At 48.8% G+C, this 23,647-nt stretch overlaps 1 protein-coding gene across 1 annotated transcript in view; it reads right to left on the bottom strand.

The window, feature by feature from the left end:
* Positions 1-11,785: 11,785 nt before the first annotated feature.
* Positions 11,786-23,647, bottom strand: part of OBSCN (obscurin, cytoskeletal calmodulin and titin-interacting RhoGEF) — a 198,509-nt gene continuing 186,647 nt past the window's right edge. Inside the window, 23 exon segments of the mRNA XM_047776349.1 lie at positions 11,786-12,048; positions 12,148-12,297; positions 12,455-12,530; positions 12,670-12,893; positions 13,137-13,376; positions 13,640-13,724; positions 13,968-14,138; positions 14,316-14,438; positions 15,160-15,327; positions 15,503-15,613; positions 15,908-15,988; positions 16,568-18,602; positions 18,918-18,995; positions 19,130-19,175; positions 19,273-19,425; positions 20,179-20,205; positions 20,307-20,479; positions 20,827-20,904; positions 21,258-21,318; positions 21,982-22,182; positions 22,665-22,731; positions 22,913-23,081; positions 23,239-23,351. Coding sequence (XP_047632305.1) covers positions 11,871-12,048; positions 12,148-12,297; positions 12,455-12,530; positions 12,670-12,893; positions 13,137-13,376; positions 13,640-13,724; positions 13,968-14,138; positions 14,316-14,438; positions 15,160-15,327; positions 15,503-15,613; positions 15,908-15,988; positions 16,568-18,602; positions 18,918-18,995; positions 19,130-19,175; positions 19,273-19,425; positions 20,179-20,205; positions 20,307-20,479; positions 20,827-20,904; positions 21,258-21,318; positions 21,982-22,182; positions 22,665-22,731; positions 22,913-23,081; positions 23,239-23,351 — 4,808 coding nt within the window. The 3' untranslated portion in view covers positions 11,786-11,870.

The following is a 23,647-nucleotide window of genomic DNA, read 5'->3' as shown; positions in this document are numbered from 1 at the left end:
AATTACAAAAAGAACCTAACAAAAATTCTGGGTGTAGGGAGTTCCTATTGTGGCTCAGTGGGTTACAAACATGACCAGCATCCATGGAGGATGCAAGTTCAATCCCTGGCCCTGCTCAGTGGATTAAGGATCCAGCATTGCTGTGAACTGTGGTGTAGGCTGCAGATATGGCTTGGATCTGGCATTGCTATGGCTGTGGCATAGGCTGGCACCTGCAGCTCTGATTCAACCCCTAGCCTGGGAACTTCCATATGCCGCAGGTGCAATCCTAAAACTAAACAAACAAGCAAACAAAAAACAAACAAACAAAAAAACTGGATGTTAATGGTACAATAAATGAATTGAAAAAATTTACTGGAGGGGTTAAATTGCATACTTGAACAGGCAGAAAAGAGAATCAATGAAGCTGAAGACAAATCATTTAAAATGATACAATCAGAAGAAACAAGGTGTGGGGGGAGAATAAAGAAAATGAACAAAGCCTAAGGGACTTAAAGGATACCATCAGGTGGGCCAACATTTACATTATTAGAGTTCCAAAAGAGAAAAGAAAGAGAAAGGGATAGAAATGTTATTTAAAGAAATAACAACAACAATATCAAAAGTTTGAGGGAAGAAATAAACATGCAAGTTCCAGAAGCTCAAAAAATCCAAGCTCAGGTTGAAGCCAGAGAGACTCCCACCAAGACACATTATATTCAAACTTAAAAATGTCAAAGAAAAAGAGAGTCTTGATAGCCATAAGAGAAAAGCAACACATCGTGTACAAGGGAGGCTTTATAAGAATAGGGGCAAATTTCTCAGCAGAAACTTTGCAGTCCAGAAACAGTGGTATGATATATTCACTTGATCTTAGCCAAAAGGCCGAGAAGCGATGGTATGATATGTTCAAACTACTGAAGGAAAAAACTGTATCCAAGAATACTCTCCCAAAAAACTGTCAGTTAAAAATGGAGAAATTTTGTATTTTCAGATAAACAAAGGCTGATGGAGTTTATTAAAGCTATGCTACAAGAATGCTAAATGAAGTTCTTCAAGTTAAAATTAAAGGACACTAGTCAGTAACTTGAAGCCACACAAAAGTGAATTCTCTGGTAAAGATAAATATGTGGACTAATATTAAAAGCTGTATCATTGCACTTTTGGTTAGAGGAAAAGCTTTCAGTTGGTAGTTGAAAAACTACCTCAGCCTAATAAATTGAACTAGGAAAAACCCATAGTGAACATCATACTCAATGGGGAAAAACTGAACACTTTCCCTCTAATATCAGGAAAAAGACAAGGAGTCTCGCTTTCTCCACTTCTATTCAACATGGTACTGGAAGCTCTACCCAGAGCAGTTAGGCAAGGAAAAGAAATGAAAGTAATCCAACTTGGAAAGGAAGAAATAAAATTATCTCTGTCCACAAATAATTAAGATCTCATAAGTAAAGAGGCCTACTGATAAGATCTTATATGTAAAGAACCCTAAAAACTCCACACATGAAAATCTATTAGAATAAATACATGAGGAGTTCCTGTCATGGCTCAGTGGTTAACAAACCCGACTAGGAACCATGAGGTTGTGGGTTCGATCCCTGGCCTCACTCAGTGGGTTAAGGATCTGGTGTTGCCGTGAGATGTGGTGTAGGTTGCAGACGCGGCTTGGATCCCACATTGCTGTGGCTCTTGCATAGGCCAGTGGCTACAGCTTCGATTAGACCCCTGGCCTGGGAACCTCCATATGCCGTGGGTGTGGCCCTGGAAAAAGACAAAAAGACCAAAAAATAAATAAATAAATAACAAATACATGAATTCAGCAAAGTAGTAGGACAAAAAGTTAACACACAAAAATCAATTGCATTTCTATACAGTAACAATGACCAATCTGAAAAGGAAATTATGGAAACAGTTCAATTTATAATAGCCTCAAAAAGAATAAAACACTTAGGAATAAACATAACCAAGGAGGTAAAAGTCTGTACAGTGAAAACTAAAAAACAGTGATGAAATAAATTAAAGAAGACATGAATAAATGGAAATATATCCCATGTTCATCAGTTAAAAGACCTAATACTGTTAAAATATTGATACTACCCAAAGCAATCTACAGATTCAGTTCAGTCCCTATCAGTATCCCAATGACAACTTTTTTATGGTCTTACCTGCAGCATATGGAAATTCCTGGGCCAGGGATTGAATCTGAGCTTCAGCTGTGACCCAGGTCACAACTGCAGCAATCTTTTAACCCACTGTGCCAGACTGAGGATTAAACCTGCACCTCCACAGCACCCAGAGCCATTGCAGTCAGGTTCTTGACCACTGTGCCACAATGGAAACTCCCCAATGACTTTTTTTGCAGAAATAGAAAAGCCTATCCTAAAATTCAATGGAATCTTAAGAGATCCCAATAAGTAAAGAAATCTTGAAAAAGAACAAAATGGGAGGCCTCACACTTCCTGATTTCAAAATTTACTGGCAATGTATATTCTACAAATCTGCAATAATCAAAATAGCATGGTACTGGCATAAAGACATACAAATATGACAATGGAATGGAATAGAGAGCCCAGAAATTCGCTCATGTATAGTCAAATGACCTCTGACAAGGGTGGGGTAAGAATAGCCTTTTCAACAAGTGATGCTGAGAAAATGGGATATCTACACGCAAAAGAATTAAGCTGGACCCTTACCTAAAAACATATACAGAAATTAACTAAGATATAAGTCTGAGACCTAAAACTATAAAACTCTTAGGAGAAAACACAGGGTAAAATCTTCATGTCATTGGACTTGGTAATGATTTACTGAATGTGATACAAGAGGCATAAGCAACAAAAGAAAATATAGATAAGTTGGACTTGATAAAAATCCTTAAAAATTTGCTTACCAAATGACAATATCAACAAAGTAAACTGGCAACCCACAGAATGAAAGAACATATTTGCAAATTATATATCTAAAGGATTACTATTCAAAATTTATAAAGAATTCCTAAAACTGAACAACAAACTACATGATTCAAATATAGGCAAAGGGTTTGAATAAACATTTCCCCAAAGAAGAAATACAAATGGCTCATAAGCTCATAAAATGGTGCTTGATATCATTGATCACTAGAAAAATGCAAGTCAAAGATATATCACCTCATACCCATTAAAATGGCTGGATAAGCAATGGGGTCCTACTGTGCAGAACAGGAAACCATCTAATCTCTTGGATTGAAACATGATGGAAGATAGTATGAAAAAAAAAGAATGTACATATATGTATGACTGGGTCAATTTGCTATACAGCAGAAGTTGAAGAAGCATTGTAAACAAACTACACTTAAGTAAAATAAAAGTTTTTTAAAATGACTGCTATCAAAAAAGCCACGAATAAGAACAGATGTTAATGAGGATGTAAAGAAGCTGAAAATCTTGTGCACTGTTGGAGGGAAGGTAAAATGGTACAGCCAATATAGGAAACCATAGGGGGTTTCCTCAAAATATTAAAAATATAATTACCATATGATCCAGAAATTCCACTTCTGGCTATATACTTAAAAAGATTGAAAGCAGGATCTGGAAGAAATATTCGTATGCCATATGCCAGTGTTCATAACAGCAACATTCACACTAGCTAAAACATGAACTCAGCCCCAGTGCATATTGATGGATGAATGGATAAGTGAAATATGGTACATATACATACAAAGGGGATGCGGATCAAGATGGCTGAGGAGTAAAACGTCTCACTCACCTTCTCCCACAGACACATCAAAAAACATATCTATGTGTAAAGTGGCTCATGCAGAACATCTCTTGAATGCTGGCAGAAGAACGTAAGCCTCCAAAAAGGGCAAGAAACTCTTGAAATAATGGGGTAGAACAAAAGAAAAAAAGAGAGAGATGGAAAAGGAATCAGGACGGGACTAGCATTCCTGAGAGGGAGCTGTGAGAGAGCTTGCCGGCGCCCGGCAAGCCCATGCCTACTAGTGAAGTGCCTCATCACCAGATCCACCCTGGTCTGTGCCAAACTACAGTTTGGCTCCCCCAAATTCATAGAAAAAGAAAAACACGGGGCAATGAAGAAACTCAGAGGCCAATAACAGTTAAAGCAACAGAAGAATTCACCTAAAGCAGTCACGAATTAAAAAGACCTCTGCAGTCTGACAGACTTTGAGTTCAAAAGGGAGATAGTGAAAATACTGAAGGAATTAAGAGAGGATATAAACATTAATGCAGATTCCCTCAGAAAGGAACTAGAAAATATAAGGAGGAGCCAGGAAAAATTAGAAAATTCATTTGCAGAGACCCAACCTGAGCTAAAGGCAATAATATATTTAAAGGAAATATATCTAAAGCACTGAAATGGAAAAAAATACTCTATCCAGCGAGAATATAATTTAAAATAAAAGGGGAAATAAAGAATTTCTCCAACAAAGGGAACCATCCTGCACTGTTGGTAGGAATGTAAACTGGTACAGCCACTATGGAGAACAGTTTGGAGATACCTTAGAAATCTATCCATAGAACTTCCATATGACCCCACAATCCCACTCTTGGGCATCTATCCGGACAAAACTCTACTTAAAAGAGACACGTGCACCCGCATGTTCATTCCAGCACTATTCACAATAGCCAGGACATGGAAACAACCCAAATGTCCATCGACAGAGGATTGGATTCGGAAGAGGTGGTATATATACACAATGGAATACTACTCAGCCATAAAAAAGAATGACATCATGCCATTTGCAGCAACATGGATGGAACTAGAGAATCTCATCCTGAGTGAAATGAGCCAGAAAGACAAAGACAAATACCATGTGATATCACTTATAACTGGAATCTAATATCCAGCACAAATGAACATCTCCTCAGAAAAGAAAATCATGGACTTGGAGAAAAGACTTGTGGCTGCCTGATGGGAGGGGGAGGGAGTGGGAGGGATCGGGAGCTTGGGCTTATCAGACACAACTTAGAATAGATTTACAACGAGATCCTGCTGAATAGCATTGAGAACTTTGTCTAGATACTCATGTTGCAACAGAAGAAAGGCTGGGGGAAAAAATGTAATTGTAATGTATACATGTAAGGATAACCTGACCCCCTTGCTGTACAGTGGGAAAATAAAAAAAATTATTAAAAAAAAAGAATTTCTCCAACAAACAAAAGCAGAAAGAGTAGAGCAATACAAAACCCATTCTGCTAGAGAGGGTGTAGAGAAAAAGGAACCCTATTACACTGTTGGTGGGATTGTAAATTGGTGCGACCACTGTGGAAAGCAGTATAGAGAGTCCTCAGAAAACTAAACATAGAACTACCGGTTGATCCAGCAATCCCACTCCTGGGCATCTACCCAAGGAAAACCATGACTCGCAAAGACATATGTACTCCAATGTTCATTGCAACACTGTTTTCAACAGCCAAGACATGGAAACAACCTAAATGTCCAGCAACAGAGGAGTGGATCAAGATGTGGTACATATACACAATGGAATATTACTCATCCATTAAAAGAACGAAATGCCTGCGTTTTTAGCATCATGGACGGACCTAGAAACTATCATGCTGAGTGAAATCAGTCAGACAATGAGACACCAACATCAAATGCTTTCACTGACATGTGGAGTCTGAAAAAAGGACACAATGAACTTCTTTGCAAAACAGATAATGACTCACAGACTTTGAAGAACTTATGGTTTCCAAAGGAGACAGTTCAGGGGGTGGGGGAATGCACTGGGGTGTGGGATGGAAATCCTATAAAATTGGATTGTGATGATCATTGTACAACTATAAATGTAATAAATTCATTGAGCAATAAAATTTTTTTTTAAATTTTTTAAAAAGAACTGCTGGGGGGTGAAGAAATACTGAAAGGGCTTCTCTAAATTAAAAATAAAAAAAGAGGAAGAACTAGGATGGAGGACACTGCAATTGGAAAGAAGTCACTTAAATAAGCCAGCATACAGATCTAAACATGAATACATTAATTTAAAAAAAGACAAAAAAATCATACAATGTGGGCAAGGTAAGTAAGAAAAAATAGATTCTTTTTTTATTTTAATGATGTCTTTGAGTCTATATGATTATAAGGCTAAAGTAAGCAGATATAGGAAGGAGTTCACCTACTTAAACAGGGCATCCACAAATCAAAACCGAACATTACATTCACAAAAACTGCAACGAAAATCACTCAAGCATAAAATAAATGGAAATCATTCAACCAAAAAAAGAAGGTAAGAGAAACATAGAATCAACTGGAAAACAAGGTTTAAAATGGCAATAAATACATATCTATCAATAATCACCTTAAATGTCAATGGAATGAATGCTCCAATCAAAAGACACAGAGTGGCAGATGGGATAAAAAAAAAAAAAAAGGACACATATAGATTGAAAGTAAGAGGATAGAAAGATATTTCATGCCAATGGACAGGACAGGAAAGCAGGAGTTGCAATACTCATATCAGACAAAATAGACTTTAAAATGCAGGCCATAAAGAAAGACAAAGAAGGACACTATTTAATGGTTAAAGGATCCATTCAAGAAGAGGATATTACAATCATCAATATATATGCCCCTAATATAGAAGCACACAGATACCTACAACAAATACTAACAGACATAAAAGGAGAAATTGATGGGAATACAATCATAGTAGGAGACTTTAACACCCCACTCACATCAGTGGACAGATCCTCTAGACAGAAAATTGATAACACAACAGAGATCCTAAAGGAAACAATAGGTTACTAAGACATAATCAACATTTTCAGGACATTACATCCAAAAAAATCAGAATACACATTCTTCTCAAGTGCACATGGAACATTCTCAAGAATTGATCACACACTGGGGCACAAAGCTAACCTTAACAAATTTAGGAGTATAGAAATTATTTCAACTGTCTTCTCTGACCACAAAGGAATGAAACTAGAAATCAACCACAGGAAAAGAAATGAGAAAAAAACCTACCACATGGAGACTAAACAACATGCTACTAAAAAACCAATAGGTCAATGAGGAAATCAAGAAGGAAATTAAAAAATATCTTGAGACAAATGATAATGCAGACACAAGCACTCAAAATCTATGGCATGCCGCAAAAGCAGTGCTCAGAGGGAAGTTCATAGCAATACAGGCCTTCCTCAAAAAAGAAGAAAAATCTCAAATCGACAACTTAACCCACCACCTAAACAAAACCTAAAGTCAGGAGAAGGAAGGAAATCATGAAGACCAAAGAGGAAATCAATAAAATGGAGATTAAAAAAACAGTAGAAGAAATCAATAAAACCAAGAGCTGGTTCTTTGAAAAGGTAAACAAAATAGACAAACTTTTGGCCAGATTCACCAAGAAGAGGAGAGAAAAAGCTAAATAAACAAAATAAGAAATGAAAAAGGAGAAGTCACAACTGATACTATGGAAATAGAAAAAATAAATAAAAGAATACTATGAACAATTGTATGCCAACAAATTTGACAACCTAGAAGAAATGGAGAATTTTTAGAAACACCCTGCCAAAACTGAATCAAAAAGAAATAGATTAACTGAACAGACCGATCACTAGAAATGAAATTGAATACATCATAAAAACTCCCTATGAATAAAAGTCTAGGACAAGATGGCTTCACAGGTGAATTCTACCAAACATACAAAGAGGATCTGGTGCCCATCTTCCTTAAACTTTTTCAAAAGGTTGAAGAAGAAGGAACACTCCCAAAGACGTTCTATGATGCCACCATTACCCTAATTCCAAAACCAGACAAAGATACCATGAAAAAAGAAAACTATAGGCCAATATCTTTGATGAGTATAGACGCAAAAAGTTCTCAACAAAATTTTAGCCATCTGAATCCAACAACATATAAAAAAGATCATACACCATGACCAGGTGGGATTCATCCCAGGTTCACAAGCGTGGTTCAATGTATGCAAATCGATCAATGTCATACACCACATTAACAAAAGTCAAAAATCACATGATCATCTCAATACATGCAGAAAAAGCATTCGACAAAGTCCGACATCCATTCATGATCAAAACTCTTACCAAAGTGGGTCTAGAGGGAACATTCCTTAACTTAATAAAAACCACTTATGACAAACCCACATCAAACATAATACTCATTGGAGAAAAACTGAAAGCCTTCCCACTAAAATCTGGACCAAGACAAGAATGCCCACTCTCACCACTGTTATTTAACATAGTACCTGAAGTTCTAGCCACAGCAATCAGACAAACAAAAGAAATAAAAGGTATCCAAATTGGAAGAGAAGAGATAAAATTGTCACTGTATGCAGATGACATGGTACTATATATAGTAAACCCTAAGGACTCAACCCAAAAACTACTCAAACTGATCAACAAATTCAGCAAAGCAGCAGGATATAAGATTAGCATTCAGAAATCTCTCACATTTCTGTACACTAACAATGAAATATTAGAAAAGGAATATGAAAATACAATACCTTTTAAAATTGTACCCCCCAAAAATCAAAAACCTGGGAATGAACCTGACGAAGGAGGTGAAAGACATGCTGAGAACTATAAAACATTAATCAAGGAAATTAAAGAGGATGTAAAGAAATGGAAAGATATTCCATGCTCCTGGGTTGGAAAAATTAATATTGTAAAAATGGCCATCCTACCCAAAACAATCTACAGATTCAGTGCAATCCCTATCAAATTACCCAGGACATTTTTCCCAGAACTAGAACAAACAATCCAAAAATTTATATGGAACCATAAAAGACCTAGAATTGCCAAAGCAATCCTGAGGAACAAAAACCAAGCAGGAAGCATGCATGTCCCAGACTTCAGGCAATATTACAAAGCCACAGTCATCATGACAGTGTGGTACTGGTACCAAAACAGACAGACAAAACAATGGAACATAATAGAGAGCCCAGAAATAAACCCAGACACCTATAGTCAATTAATATTTGACAAAGGAGGCAAGAATATAAAATGGGAAAAAGACAGTCTTTTCAGCAAGTTGTGCTGGGAAAACTGGGCAGCCACATGTAAATCAATGAAACTGGAACACACCCTCACACCATGCACCAAATAAATTCAAAATGGCTTAAAGACTTAAATGTAAGACAACACACCATCAACTTCCTAGATGAGAACACAGGCAAAACTTTCTCCGATATCAACCTTACAAATATTTTCTCAGGTCAGTCTCCCAAAGCAACAGAAAGAAAAGCAAAAAGAAACCAATGGGACCTAATCACAATGGCAAGATTTTGCATGGCAAAGGAAACCATAAAAAAACAAAAATGCAACTTACAGAAGGAGAAAATAGTTTCAAATGACCCAACTGACAAGGGCTTAATCTCTAAAATATCAAACAACTTATACAATTCAACATCAAAAAAGCCAACAACCCAATGGAAAAATGGGCAAAAGACCTGAATAGACTATTCTCCAAGGAAGATATGCAGATGGCCAACAAGCACATGAAAAAATACTCAACATCACTGATTATTAGAAACATGCAAATCAAAACTACACTGAGGTACCACCTCACAGCAGTCAGAATGGCCATCATTAACAAGTCCACAATTACAAAATGCTGTAGAGGGTGTGGAGAAAAGGGAACCCTCCTGCACTGTTGGTGGAAATGTATATTGGTGCAACTACTATGGAAAACAGTATGGAGGTATCTTAGAAAACTAAATATAGAACTACCATATGACCCAACAATCCCACTCCTGGGCATATATCCAGACAAAACTTTTCTTGAAAAAGACACATGCACCCACATGTTCATTGCAGCACTATTCACAATAGCCAAGACATGGAAACAACCTAAATATCCATTGACAGATGATTGGATTAAGAAGATGTGGTATATATGTACACAATGGAATACTACTAGCCATAAAAAGAACGAAATAATGCCATTTGCAGCAACACGGATAGAACTAGAGACTCATACTAAGTGAAGTAAGTCAGAAAGAGAAAGACAAATACCATATGATTTCACTTATATCTGGAATCTAATATATGGCACAGTTGAAACTTTCCACAGAAAAGAAAATCATGGACTTGGAGAACAGACTTGTGGCTGACAAGAGGGAGGGGGAGAAAGTGGGAACTTGGGGTTAGTGGATGCAAAATACTACCTTTGCAATGGATAAGCAATGGGATCCCGCTGTGTAACACTGGGAACTATGTCTTGTCCCTTGTGATGGAGCATGATAATGTGAGAAAAAAGAACATATACATGTATGTGTGACTGGGTCACTTTGCTGTGCAGTAGAAAATTGACAGAACACTGTAAATCAGCTATAATGGAAAAAATAAAAATCATTATAAAAAATACATACATTGGAATAATATTCAGTCATCAAAAAGAAGGAAACTCTGCAATATGCTATAATATGGATGGATCTTGAGGATATTATGCTAAGTGAATAGCCAGTCACAAAATAACTATTCCACTTACATGAGGTACCTAGAGTAGTCAAATTCATTGGGACAGAAAATAGAATGGTGGGTATCAGTTCCCGGGTGGAGGGGAAACTCGGGAGTTAGTGTTTAATGGGTATAAAGTTTCAATTTTACAAATGAAAAGAGTTCGGGGGATGAATAGTGGTGATGGCTGCAAATATTATGAGTATATAACTACCAAACTGTACATTTAAAAATACTTGCAATAAGTTTTGTAGTAATAACAAACTTGTAAAATTTGTTATTACTATAAAAATAAAATTGAAGAAAAAATTATCAAGACTTGGAGGAAATTTAAATGATTACTAAGTGAAAGAAGCCAATCTGAAAAGTCTATAAAATGTATTGTTCCAACACTATGACACTCTGAAGAAGGCAAAACTATGGAAGCAGTAAAAATACCCTTTCAGTGGTTGCCAGAGAGGGATAGATAAATAGGTAGCGTGGAGGATTTTTAGGGCAGTGAAACTACTTTGCCTGTAGAAGAGTGGTATGGGGCCAGTGAGGTGCCAGTTTGAGGCAGACTCGGGGGATTGGGATGGGAAGAGCTAAGGGAGAAGCCTCTACCCACTGCAGATCCCTACCAGCCCAAGAGAGCACAGAGCCTGTGCCTACCTTAGCCCCCTTCCCACCTCCCTTCCTGCCTTGCCGGGTCAGCCAATGAGGAGGTGGGGAGAGCAGCTGAGGGGGCAATGTAAGAGTGCAGTGCCCAGGACCCAGATGGCCAGGCTTAGCGATTGGTTGAATGGCCAAGGGTTATCTGAGCTTGCACAGCAGGAGGGAGGGAAAGTTAGTATTCCTGTCTGTAGGGGAGGAGGCAGTCAGTTCTTAGACATGTTTGGAGATGATGTGTATTGGGTTCAAGTAAGATCTAAGAGGTAGATGTCTGTCTAGTGTGCAGACACATGGTCTGGAGTTGGGAAATCGAGGAAGGCTGGATTTGCCAGCATGTCTAGATCACCAGGACCATAAAACTCGCTGAGAACCAAGAGGGCAGTATCTGCTGCCCACCGGCTCCAGTCTGAGGACCCCCCAGGAATGGTGCTGTGGTGGAATGAGTCAGAGTCTTTGATAGGGAAACCAGCTCCGTGCCCACAATCAGGTTTTCCTTGCAAACCACCTGGGTGTGTGTCCATGTCTGAAGCAGCACTGGCACAGAAGAAACTCATATACCCCCGGAATAAGGGGTTGCCACCACAGTCAGCTAGTTTAGAGGGTTCTAGTCCTAATGACACTTTTAGCAGGCACGCAGCCCTAGTCAGAGAGGGGCAGTTCTGCTCTCCTCTAAACACCAGGAAGGTGGCAGGGCCCTCACCCCCTCCCCAAAACAAAAGAACGAAACAGAGGCTGCCTCATTCGGTTCTGCTTTTTATTGACATGTTTGTGCATATGCAGCAAGGTCTGGAAGACTAAGAGATATGTCCCAGGAGTGCCAGGAGTTCAGCGCACTTGGGTCAGGTTGTGCTTTTTGTACAGCAGTGCCCGCCTCTTCTCACGCTCTTGCACAAAGGCGCGCAGACGTGCTGTGGGAAAGGTCACAGTCGTTGGGTGGGAGCTGGCTAGGCCCTCCTCTGTCAGCCACGGGCACTGCAGACAGTTGGACGCACATGGTCGGCCCCTGAGTGTGGGAGGGTGGTGTTAGCTACGCTCCTGGAGCCAGGGGAGCCAGGTCAGGGCATAGGGGAATGAGCCAGGCAGAGTTGGTGAGGCTGCCTACCAGGGGTGTGCACACAGGGTGCTGCGGAGGAAGGCCACGGCACCCCCGGAGAGCCCCGCGTAGCAGCGGCTCAGCTGGATGAGCCCCTTGCGCAGGCCTTTCTGCAAGTCTCTCGTCCCCTCGCTGCTCACTGGGTACTCAGCACTCAGCCTGTGTGGGTGGGGGTCGTGTGACTGAGACCCTCAATAGATGGGGGTCACCCTCAATGGAAGAAGCAGACGTGAGAGTCTTTGGGGTCACCCTCAGTGGATCCCATGCTTGCCCTTTCACCCAGGCCTCCCACCCCACAGGGCACGTGGAGACTCACATGATGAAGGCAGTGACACCTATGGCCCAGATATCAGTCTGTGGGACAGCACCCTGGCCCTCTAGGAGCTCTGGAGCTGGGAATGACACAGGTGAGGGGCATTGGTGAGGTGCTGGATGTTTTTAGTGGTGCAGACAGAGAGACAGGACTGAGGCAGAGTCTTGCTCCCAGCACACCCACACCCCAGATCAGGCCCAATTCTGTTTCCTACACACCCATAGTCTCCACATAGTCCTTGAACTGCTCTGAGGGCAGGACACTCTCCTGGGTGAAACTCCGGGCATTTCCCAAGTCGATGACCTTGAGCAGGTTGTACTCAGTGACAATCATGTTCTCGGACCTGAGGTCTAGATGCAGGATACGCTGGGCGTGCAGGTACTGAGTGGCACTCAGCATCTGCCATAGATAGTCCTTCACCTCTGTCTCTGAGTAGGAGGCCCTGGGGGCAGAGAATAGCTTAGGGGGTACATGAGGAGGGGCACCCAGGCTCTGTTCACAGCAGAGGGGCAGTGGGGTAGAGGGAGCACCAGCCTTCCCTGCAGGCTTAGAAGGAAGCCCCAGCTCTACTGAGCCACCTTGGTTGGCTGGCCAGTGTAGGTGGGGTCAGGAGGTAGGCAGGAGGCCAGCCACACTGCTGCCCACCAGGCCCTGAGCCCTAAATCCAGGTAAGGTCCCCTCTCACCTCTCGGCCAGGCAGGGGAGCAGCTCAGGCCCAGAGCACAACTCCAAGATGAGGACCAGGTGCCGGGGGCTGAGGTAGGCAGCCTGCAACTGTGCCAGGTGAGGGTGGCGCAAGCCCTTGAGGGCCTCATATTCTTGAAGCACGGCAGTCCTGTTCTCAGTGTGGTAGGGCACGATCTTGGCAGCCAGCACGCGCCCACTGGCCTTCTCCTGGCACTGCCTCACCACACTGAAGCGGCCCCTAGGGAGGAAGGACTGGCCAGGCTGGTAAGGAGCCCTTCTGCATGGTGGCCCAGGCTGACCCCCAATCTCCTTCCCAACCTCAAAGAAGCAAGGGAGGTCTCCCAGCAGAGAGGTCCAGGAGGGGGTGGCAGATGCCCTGAGGCAAGTGTGGGTGGAACTGATTGGTGGGGAGAGAGGCTGGGGGTCAGGTGAGAGCATAAAGAGCTAGTGGAGTGAAGAATGTCATGACACTGCCACCTGCCATCCCCAGAGTCCCCGCACCTTCTGATTTGTGTCTGGAAGGCAAAGGTCTGCATGCTGGGGAGGGGCTGGGCCGGTCCTGAGGCACCACTCTCCTCTTCAGAGGCTGTGGGAAGGGGAAACAAATGACTGAGGGAGGGCACCCCTACAGCCCTATCTCCCTCCACCCTTTCTCCATCACCTCTTCCCAGGCTACCTAACAGGGTGCCCTTCTTTGAACCACCCCCCCATCCCCAGACATTCTGACCCCTCATTCCTCAGGCCATCTGTGGGTGGGGGGCCTAGCAGGCAGAACAAACCATCCCGCGTGTGTGACTCGTTGAAGTGGCCGTGCTACATGTTGGCTCACCCAGGTGCCTGGGTCCTCCCAAGAGGATCTGCTCCGAGGGGCTGCTGTAGGGGCCTATGCCCGCCTTGCTGACACAGGCCGTCCGGAAGGTGTATACCCCACCCCGAGAAAGCTTGCCAGTGAGGTAGCAGCAGTCAAAGATGTCCAAGGCCAATGTGCTCCAGCTGCCGCCTAGACCACACAGGAGCGGGTGAGAGGCAGCCTAACACTCCATGTCCGAGTGGAGAGGCCCCTCCCTGAGAGAGGTCACTCAGGGGCACAAAGCAGCCAGGCACTTCCCCAGCTACCCCCACACAACAGTGACCCTGGAGCAGCCCCAGAGGTGAGCGTTTAGGAGTGGTCCCATACCTTCCAGGCTGCACTGCACAATATAGGTCACAGGGCCACATGACTCCACAGGCTTCCAGACCAGCAGCACCCCATCAGCATAGACTTCACCAATGTCCGGGCGTGGGGAGAAGGAGGGACGCTCTGCAGGCCCAGGGTCAGCAATCTGAGGCAGGCTCCTAGAGGCTCTCGGATGAACTGAGCCCCAGCCAGCCCCGCCTCACCCATCTGCACCCTGCTGCCAGGCCCCTAAGCCCCACCTCACCTGGTCCAGTTCTTTCGGGGAGCCCTTCCAATGCCAACTTGTAGGAAGGGCCCAGTGCTTTTACTTCCAGAGGCCTCGGGAGGTGTCTGCCCTGCCCAACCCTGGCAGGCTCCCCTCACACTGGTGCCTACCCAAGAACCCCATGGAATGGCCCTTGCTCACAGCCCCCCACCCACCCAGGCTGTAGTCAGAGAGGCCTCAGCTTTATTGGGCTGTGGTGCAGGGTACATGAGGGTTGGTGGGGATTAGGCCAGAGGTTCAAGAGGCAGACCTGCAGCTCCTGTCTTGGCTTCCCTAGAAACACACCCCAGCACTGTGTTTTGAGATCATGGTTTGATAGGAATAGAGATATGAAATGGGGGGCAGCCTCCTGCATTTACTAGAGAGACAGGAGAGAGGTACCATAGGAAATGCAAGGAGAGGAGGCCTCGAAGAGGGGTCAGGGAGAGGGCCTGGCCAGCTGCGTCACCTGCCTCCTGTGTCCCCTCCTGGGGGTCCTAGTCTGCAGAGCCGGCTCATGCCTTCTGTGGCCCCTCCAGGCTGGCAACGCCTGCGTGGTGAGCATCACAGTCCCTGGGCCCTGCACGATGGCTTACCCACCTGCCTTCTGGAGGATGGCTGTGGTGGCCGCTGTCCCCAGTGCGTTGCTCACACTGCAGGTGTACACGCCCAGGTCCTCTGCAGTCACCACCAGGAGAGTCAGAAGCTGGAAGTTCTTGAGCGTGGAAGAGATGAGCAGGCGACTGCTGCTCTCAAGAGGAGTCCCATCTGCAGCAGAACCAAGTGGGCCTCAAGATGAGCTCCCAACACTTACCTGCCTCTTGGTCGCACCCAGGGCCCACACGCTCTCTGGGCCTCAGTTTCCCTCTGTACAATAAGAGCAGTGCCCTCAAGGAGCACCCCCTGCCCCCGCTCCCCCCTCAGCTTCAGGACGGCTCTTCACCTTTACTCCAGGTGGCCTGCGCAGCTGGCTGGGCTGATACCTGGCAGGCCAGAGTCACAGATTGGCCCAGGACCACCATCTCATCTGAGAGCTCCCTTAGGAATGATGGAGCTGAGAAAGAAAGGTGAGGTGAGGCTTCAGAGGTGACCCCAAGACTGACCCCACAGTGAGGATATGGGAGATGAGACCCACTCCCACTCAGCTCATCTCTAACACCAGCTTCAGGAAGGCTTCCAGGATTGCTGGCCCTGACTGCTGGGGTGCTAGAGTCCCCCTGTGTGTATTCAGGTCCCTCTGGGTATGATCCCCACCACCACCTGCTCTGGTCTTGGCCAGGGTTCCCTTTCCTCACAGTCAGGTCCCTTGGGCTTCAGTGGGGGCCCAGCCCCTGGGCAGTGCACCCACCTCGGTCCTTGCTTTTCAGGCCTGATAGCCGGAAAGAAGTTAGGCCTGCCTTCTTCCTTGGGGGGCTCTCCTTCTCTGGACCTGCAGAAAGGAAGTGGCCATGGGAGGTCACACCTGAGGGGCCTGACTCCTCTGGGAGCATGGAATAAAGGCTCTGGGGCCACTTGCCACTAACTGCCAGACTCCCACATGCCAGAAAAGCCCAGATCCCAGGAAGTCTTATTAGAAACAAACCAAATCTGCTACAGAGGACACCCTTCCCTACTCCATCAGTATTGGCCTTTTCTGGGCAGGGGTGCCACGAGCAGGTAAGGCAAACAGATCAGGGGTCACAGGTGCCTGGGGAGGCCTGGTTGAGGGCTCTTGGCTCGGGGGTGAGAGGGACGGCCCAGTTCCTATTCTTTCTACAGAGGGGTATGACCTACACTGGGCCTCAGATGCACATGGGGAGGGATCAAAGCCACAAAGGTGACCTCAAAAACAAGCCACTGTGTCCTGGGAGGTTTGGGAAGCACCAAGACAGAGGAGGAAGGACGTGGGGATTCCTTATCATCCAGGCAGTCTCCTGAGCTGTCCTTTGGGGTATGGAGCAAGAAGCCCCAAGGAGCAGAGGGGTGAACATGGATATGCCCAGACCCAGGGCAGGGCAGGATTAATAACCTTCAGTCCTGCCCCTCAGGAGGCGGGAGATGTGGGCCACCGAGGCCCTCACCCTCTGGCGCAGACCCAGCTCTACCGGCTCCTCCAGCAGCGAGTGCCTCCCTGGGAAGTGGAAAAGGCTGCTGGAAGGGGGTGACCACTTGCGCTTCCTGCCACCAGCAGCCTCCCCGAGCAGGGCCTCCATGTCCTCTGGCTCCTCTGTGATCTCTAGGCTGGCTGGCGGAACCTGCATGCCTGGCCAGGGCCACGCGGCCTCTGGGAGCTTAGCCAGATCCTCCTCAGCCTCAGATGCAGGGGAGGGTGGCAACTCTGGCTCCACAGGCTTGGGGACCTTCCTGAAGATCATGAATTCAAATGGGAGATATTTGATGTCATACAGGTCAGACAGGTTGAGGTAGGCAGGATCCACCTCTGAGATATCCAGGGATACAGTGTCAGCTGCTTCCGGGTCCATGGACAGGTCCCGGATCTGTACAAGCGACACCTGGGAGCCTCCACTTAAGTCCTCCCATGAGCTCAATTCCTGGGAGCCCCTCAGAGGGGCCCTGCCACCCTCAGGTAGGGGCACTGTGCTGGCCTGGGGTGGTGGGCTCTGGGCCCCTTGGTCCTCCTGCTCCTCTGAGGACTGAGAGGTGGCCCAGGCCATCTTGGCCCACAGAGGTCCCTGCCCCAGCATGCCGCCAGCATCCCCACCAAAGGCAAAGGTGCCGTAGCCCGCCACCCCTGCATAGCCCCCACGGTATCCCAAGGAGAACTTCCGTGTGGTCGCCTGTTCCTGAGGCCGCTGTGGACCAGGTGAAGACTGAGACAGGTCTTCCGTCTCCTGGGTCAGGCCTTCAGCATCCAGGGAGGGGCTGGGCTCCCTGCCCATTTGGGGGGCTGGCCCTGGGGTGCTGGGGGCATCAGGCCTCCCAGGGAGAGGGATGTCCTTCAGCCCACTCTTAGAGTCTGCCTGGGAGCTTGCTTGGGCTGTGGAGAGTGGGGCCTGCGGCTCTCCTGAAAAGAAAGGGCTCGGGAGTGTCAACTGGGCCTCTGTGCAGTGCCCTGGAGGAAAGGAGCCAGGAGGTTGTGGGGCAACAGCCGCAGGGGGGCCACAGCCTTCCTGGGGGGTAGAACTCCACTGGGGTTGAAAGACAGGGACGCCCTGCCCTCCATAGCTGTCCTGGAATGACCCCTTTTGCTGAGTGGAGCACCCATCACCACCAGTCAATGGGAACAGTCTCAGGCCCTGCAAGGACCCCTCCGGATGCTCCATCTCCCTGGCATGTGCATCCCCACCAGGCATTCTCTCTCTTTGGGCCCCCTGAAGGCTCAAGGGGGTCAGAGCTGGACACTGCCCCTTGCTGCAGGCCTGGGCAGAGGAGCTGGAAGTGTTTGGCCAGTCAAGATCCAGGGAGCGGCTGTGGCCAGAGGCCCCATGGGTGCCTGTGCCGGGCATCTGCAGGGTGGTCTCAAAGGAGGGTGCTCTGGTCATCAAGTCAGCCTGCTCCTCCCTGGCAGCCTCCTCCTCCAGTGCACGGTGCTCCAACAGGGGCTCTCGAAGGCCAGGCAGGGCACTCGAGAAGTAGCCACCCTTAAGCAGATGCCGCCGCCGAGCAGGGTGCCGCCTGCTTACTGACACCGGGCCCCCAAGCTCTGGGCCTTCGCCCACCTGCTGGTAGAACAGGCTACGGATAACACTCTGCCGGGGCACACAGCCTGGGGCAGCTGGTGGCTGTGCACCCTGGGGCAATGCAGGCAGAGGTGCAGCTGCAGTGGGTGGGCAGGCCTCAGCCTCCTCAGGCAGGCTGGCTGAAGGCCGCAAGAAGCCCCGGGGATGCAGCAGCGGTGAGTGGGTCACTGGGGAGGGTGGCAGTGACTTTGCCCGGGCGAACAGTGCCAGCTCGTTGTCGGAGGAGGAAGAGCTGCTGGAGGAGGCGCTGACGTCGCCATGCAGGTGCCGGGCCACCCCGAGGGATGGGCTGTCAGGTGGGCCCTGGAGCAGTTCTGGGATGGAGCGCATCACCAGGATGGACTTGTAGCTCATCAGGGAACGCTGGAGGCACAGAGGACAGGGTGTGGTCAGCCAGTTGCTGATGCCTTCCCAGTTCTTGGAGGGCCCAGGAGGTATTCAGTAAATGGAGGCATTAAAAGACCTGGTCCCCTGGTCTTTTAATGCTCTGTCATTTGTCCCCACTTTAGCAGGGATACACCACAGTCGCTCAAGGAGCAAAAACCCAAACTGAAGGATGCCTGGTCTTACTTCCCTGCTCTTCCAGACCCAGAAGGAGCATGCAGCCAGCCCTCTGGGCCTCATTCCTTTCTCTGGCCCCCTACCCCTTCACCCTTTCTGCTAGGCAGCACAGCTCACCTGCCAGCGGCTGCGGGCCAGGAGGAACTTCAGCTGCTTGGTGTTGATGAAGTGGGCCTCCTCTGCAGGCACAGACTTCTAGGGGGAGCCCAGATGAGAAAGCCACATTGCAAGGAGAACCTGGCACACTCTGGCCCAGGCAGGCCCCCACTCCCCTTGGCCTCAGTTTCCCTTCCTGTGAGCCAAGCCAGCCCGGGGTTCAGACAGCTCACCTGGAACCAAGGGTGGGCAAGGCACTTAGCAGCACTGGGCCGGGCCCTTGGGGGAGAAGAAGGCCAGAGTCAGACCAGGCGGTCAGTTGGACCATGGTGCAAGCATGAGGACCTTGGGCAGGGGGACAGGCATGTGTACTTACTCCACAGCCCTCTGCAGAGTAGCCTTGATAAAGTCCTGGGCATCCTCACTGAGGTGGGCAGCCATGGGGCTGCTCCAGGACACTCGCCCTTCCAGGACATTCAGGAGGGTTGCTCGGTCACTCTCACCAGCAAATGGGGATGAGCAGGTCAGGCTGAAAGCAGAGACATGACTAGCCTTCAGTCATGGCCTGAATTTCTGGGTCTATTCTGGGTCTACGGGAGGTAGGCTGCCAGGACAAGGAGTGCCGGTATCTCACGGGGATGGTGAGGGCACCCAACCCTAGAGATGCCTCTTAACACCACTCTTATCCAGCCCTAAGAATCCTCGCATATGTCTCAGATTTGCCTAGAGATCCAGGCTCACTCAGCTTGTAGCTGGCATCCAGGCTAAGCCTAGAGTGGGTATCTGGTCTCAGGCTGGGGTGAGTATTTGAACTTGGCCTGGGATAGGGATCAAGGGTCAGCCTGGGGTGGGGATCCAGGTTCAGCCTGGGTCAAGGATCAAGGGTCATTCTCAAGTGAGCACCTGGCCTTAGCCTGATGTAGGGGTCAGGGCTCCACTATAGAGGAGATCCATGTTCTATCTATACTACCAGTGTCCTCAGGGTAGCAATAACTGTTATGAGGGGCCTTTGGATAAATCACCTAGACCCTTTAGGGAAATAGCTGAGTGCTCTGCCCCGTGACCCAGCAGAGCTCTCCTGTGACAGGGTGTCTGTGAAAAGCACGTGGCAGAAACCCCTTATCAGAGTTAGGTGACTGCATGTTCCCAAGATAGCTGCCCCTTGGGTCTCGGATCTCTGATTTGAGGAGCAGCCAGCAGTTCAACAGCTTCCTGGGGCCCTGCTGAGGAGGGGTCTGGGTTGGCTTTGGAGGACGGCTGACAGAAGCAGAGGTCTGCTCACCTGAGGTAAGAGATGACCCCCATGGCCCTGTAGGAACAAACCACAGCCGTGAGTCACCCCAGGCCTGGCCCAAGGGAGAGGGGGAGGAGGACAAGGCAGAGAGTGGGTGGGTAGGCAGACCCACTCACCAGATGTCAGAGGCCTCGCTCACTGGGGTCTGCTTGATGATCTCAGGGGCCACAAACTCAGGGGAGCCATACTGGCTGTACTGTGGCTCTGCTGGGGTGATTTTTTGGGCAAAGCCAAAATCGCAGATTTTAATGTCTTCCCGAGCAGGATGCACCATCAGGATGTTGGGGGGCTGTCAGACAGAGTCAGGAGTGGGTGAGGCTAAAGAAGTGACTCCCAGGGCTACCAGGCTTGGGAAGGACACTCAGGGGTCTTTGAGGGGTTGCCCCACAGGGATGGTGAGGCCAGCATGGGAGAGTGGGCAGCCTCAGAGACAGGTTTCAGTGCCATTTGGGGACAACTTCTGCTCCATCAGAGCTGTTCCGCACTTGAAGAAGCTGTAGTGAGCTCCCTATCCCCAGAGGTAAGGAAGTCCTAACAGGGAAGTTGTAAGTGTTTGGCCTTCACCCTTTCAGCATCCAGGCCCCAGGCTCCCACCTGCCCCTCACTGGGCTCTGAGGGCACCAGGGAGCCACATACCTTTATGTCCAGGTGGAGGACGCCATGGCTGTGCAGGTAGTGCAGCCCCTCCACCAGCTGCTGGATGTAGACCTTGACCTGCAGCAAAGGCTGGTGCTCAAGGGAGAGACTTACTTCTCCCCCTCCACTTACTTCCCTGCCCTGCTCCCACCTACAGAACTTCCCTCTAATTCTGAGCCTGAGACAGTGGTCCCTCAGGGCAGGTTACATGCAAAGCCTCACAGACCCCTGTGGCTAGGAGATTTCTCTGGGCCCGAAGTAGGGTGAGTTTGGGTGTGTGAAGGAGCAAGCAAGGACTAGTCCATTGTAGCATGGTCTCTGAGCAAGGGAGTGCTATGCTAAGGAGCTGGTCTGGGCAAGAGGAGCAGGAGGCCTGGCTGGGCATGCATGCAGCCCTGCAGCTGGGTGGAGAGCCCAAGCAGCACAGTCACCTCGGCCTCTGTCACTACACTCTTCTTGAACAGGCGGTCCAGCAGCTCCTCTGACGAGCACCTGAGACTCTGTCAAGGAAAGCTCTAGGGTCTGGAACACTTGCGGAGGTAGGGGGCCATGCTGGGGAGGCTGGTGCTTGCAGTTGAGGATGGAAGGGACAAGACACATAGAGGGGCCTAGGCCGGTGGGCAGCAGCAGCAGAAAGGGACTGGAGGCATCCTCTGCCCTCTGCACCCGACCAGGGGACGTTGACTGGGGAGGTAGGAGTGTGGCTAGGACAGGTGACATTCAGAGACCCTCAACTAGGCCAAGTGGGGCAAACCCATTGGGTAGGGTGTGTGCCCCTCCCTGGGGGCTCAGTAGGCATCCGAAGGAGCCCCAGCACTTGGAGCCTGCAGAAGCCAGGTCAAGTCTAACCTTCCTGCTGGAAAGGCCACATGGAGAGTGGGAGGAGCCCATGGAGGCAGTCTTGCACCTTCTGGACACAGTGCTGCCCAGATTCCTGGCCCACAGGCCTGAGAGCTATGAGGTCTGCACATTGTGTGGTGGGGGTGCAAAGGAGGTTGGTCATGAAGCATTGGAAACCAGGCTCGCTACCCTCATGTAGCAGTCAGGCCTGGGATCACCAGAAACACAAGCCCCAGGCAGCTCTACAGACCCCCATCCTAGGGCACACCATCCCCTCTCCCCACTGCCTTGCACCCATGGGGTAAGATGGGATATAGCTCCATGACTAGTATCAGGGTCTTGCGGGTCTCAAACTGATCCAGCAGCGTGGTGACCAGTGGGTGGCTTAGCTCTGCCAGGATGTCTCGCTCCCGATAAGCCTGGGTGCGTGTCTTGCTCCTCAGGGGAATGAACTTGGCTGCGCAGGACATCTGGTTGCCCTTGTGCTGCACCCTCTTCACGAAGCCGAACACACCCCTGGGAGGAGGGGAGCCCACTAAACATGTGTGTTGGGACTCCAGGAAGGGGAGGAGGCCTGGGGGGGGGGGCAGAGGTCCCTGGGGGATAGGGTTGGGAAGGGGCAGGGTTGCTGAGAGGGAGAATTCCAGGAGAGCAGGGGCTGGGGAGAGCCAGTGCTGGAGGGGACAGAGCTCCCAGAAGGCAGTGGGTTCTGGAGAGAGGTGGGGTTCACTGGAGGCAGGGGCTCCAGAGAGTGAGGGCTGGAGGCGGCAGGCACTCCATGTGGTGTGAGGTTCTAGAGATGAAAGTTGGGGAGGCTGGGGCTTCAGCCAGTGCTGATGTGGGGATTGAAGGTGTGCAGGACATGGGAGGGCTGGGAGCTCCTGGTCTAGGACTAAGGGGTAGGAACTCCAAAAGGCTGACAGGTGGGGGGCTCAAGGTGCAGGGCTCCAGGGGGTGGTGGGAGCTCCTGGGGCTGGGATTGGTGAGGGAGGAAATACCTTCCAATTTCTTCCTTGACTTCATAGAAGGAGTGTAGTTTCCTCCTAGAGCTTTGCTCACTGTCCCCTGTAGCCAGGGAAGGGGAAGCTGTGAGTATCAGCAAAGATGACCACCCTATCCTTCTGTCCCCCAACTTTATAGTGTCCACTGGAGTAGTTTCCTGCGCCCAAACCTATGGGAGCTCATGGCATCCCCATACACCTGTGTGGAGCAAAAAATAGGACTTGGGAGCGGGTCCTCCACTCACCCCCATGAACCAGCAGCTCTGCCTTGCATAGCACCTGACCACCAGCATTTTTGGCCAGGCATGTGTAGACACCAGCATCACGCTGAGCCACATCCCTTAGCACCAGGGAGTATGTGGTCCCTTCCTGCTGCTGGCTGAGCTGGGGTCCGTCCACCAGCTGGGTGCCATCCTGGAAACACAGAGGGCAGGGAGGCCATCAGCCCACCCTGGAGAACCCCAGCACCACCACCCAGCCTGATCTTTACTGAATACTGTGCCCGGCCCAGTGGAGGTTTCACACACCGCCCCCCTCCAGCAGGCAGGTCCCCACTCAGGCCTCTCCCTACCTTGTACCAAGTCACTGTGGGTTGCGGGTTGCCCTCAATGACTGCTTGGAACTGTGCCATGCCACCCCTCTGGGCCTGCACATCCTCAATGGTGACCTGCATGGATGGGGGCCCTGGGGGTGGAGGAGAGAGCCTGTGGGAGGGGTCTAAGCTGTGTCCTACCACAACCTATCCTGCATTGAAATCTTTGATCTTCAAGCTGTAATCACAGAGACCCAGACCCAGGTGGGCTGGCAATGACCCAAGGTATGTCCTGTTGCCCTAAGTGGGCAGGAAGGCCCTGAAGTTTGCCCAAGAGTGAAAAAGGCTACCTGCTTCCCAAATGAAGGCAACTCCTTCCTGACTCCCTCTAAACCCCTGACAGTCAGCAAGTGCATCTCTCCTGTTCAATCTCAGCTCTCTGAGGGCA

Source organism: Phacochoerus africanus, chromosome 4 (genome assembly GCF_016906955.1).
Source record: "Phacochoerus africanus isolate WHEZ1 chromosome 4, ROS_Pafr_v1, whole genome shotgun sequence".
Lineage (NCBI taxonomy): Eukaryota > Metazoa > Chordata > Mammalia > Artiodactyla > Suidae > Phacochoerus > Phacochoerus africanus.
This window is presented reverse-complemented; position numbering and strand designations above follow the sequence as displayed.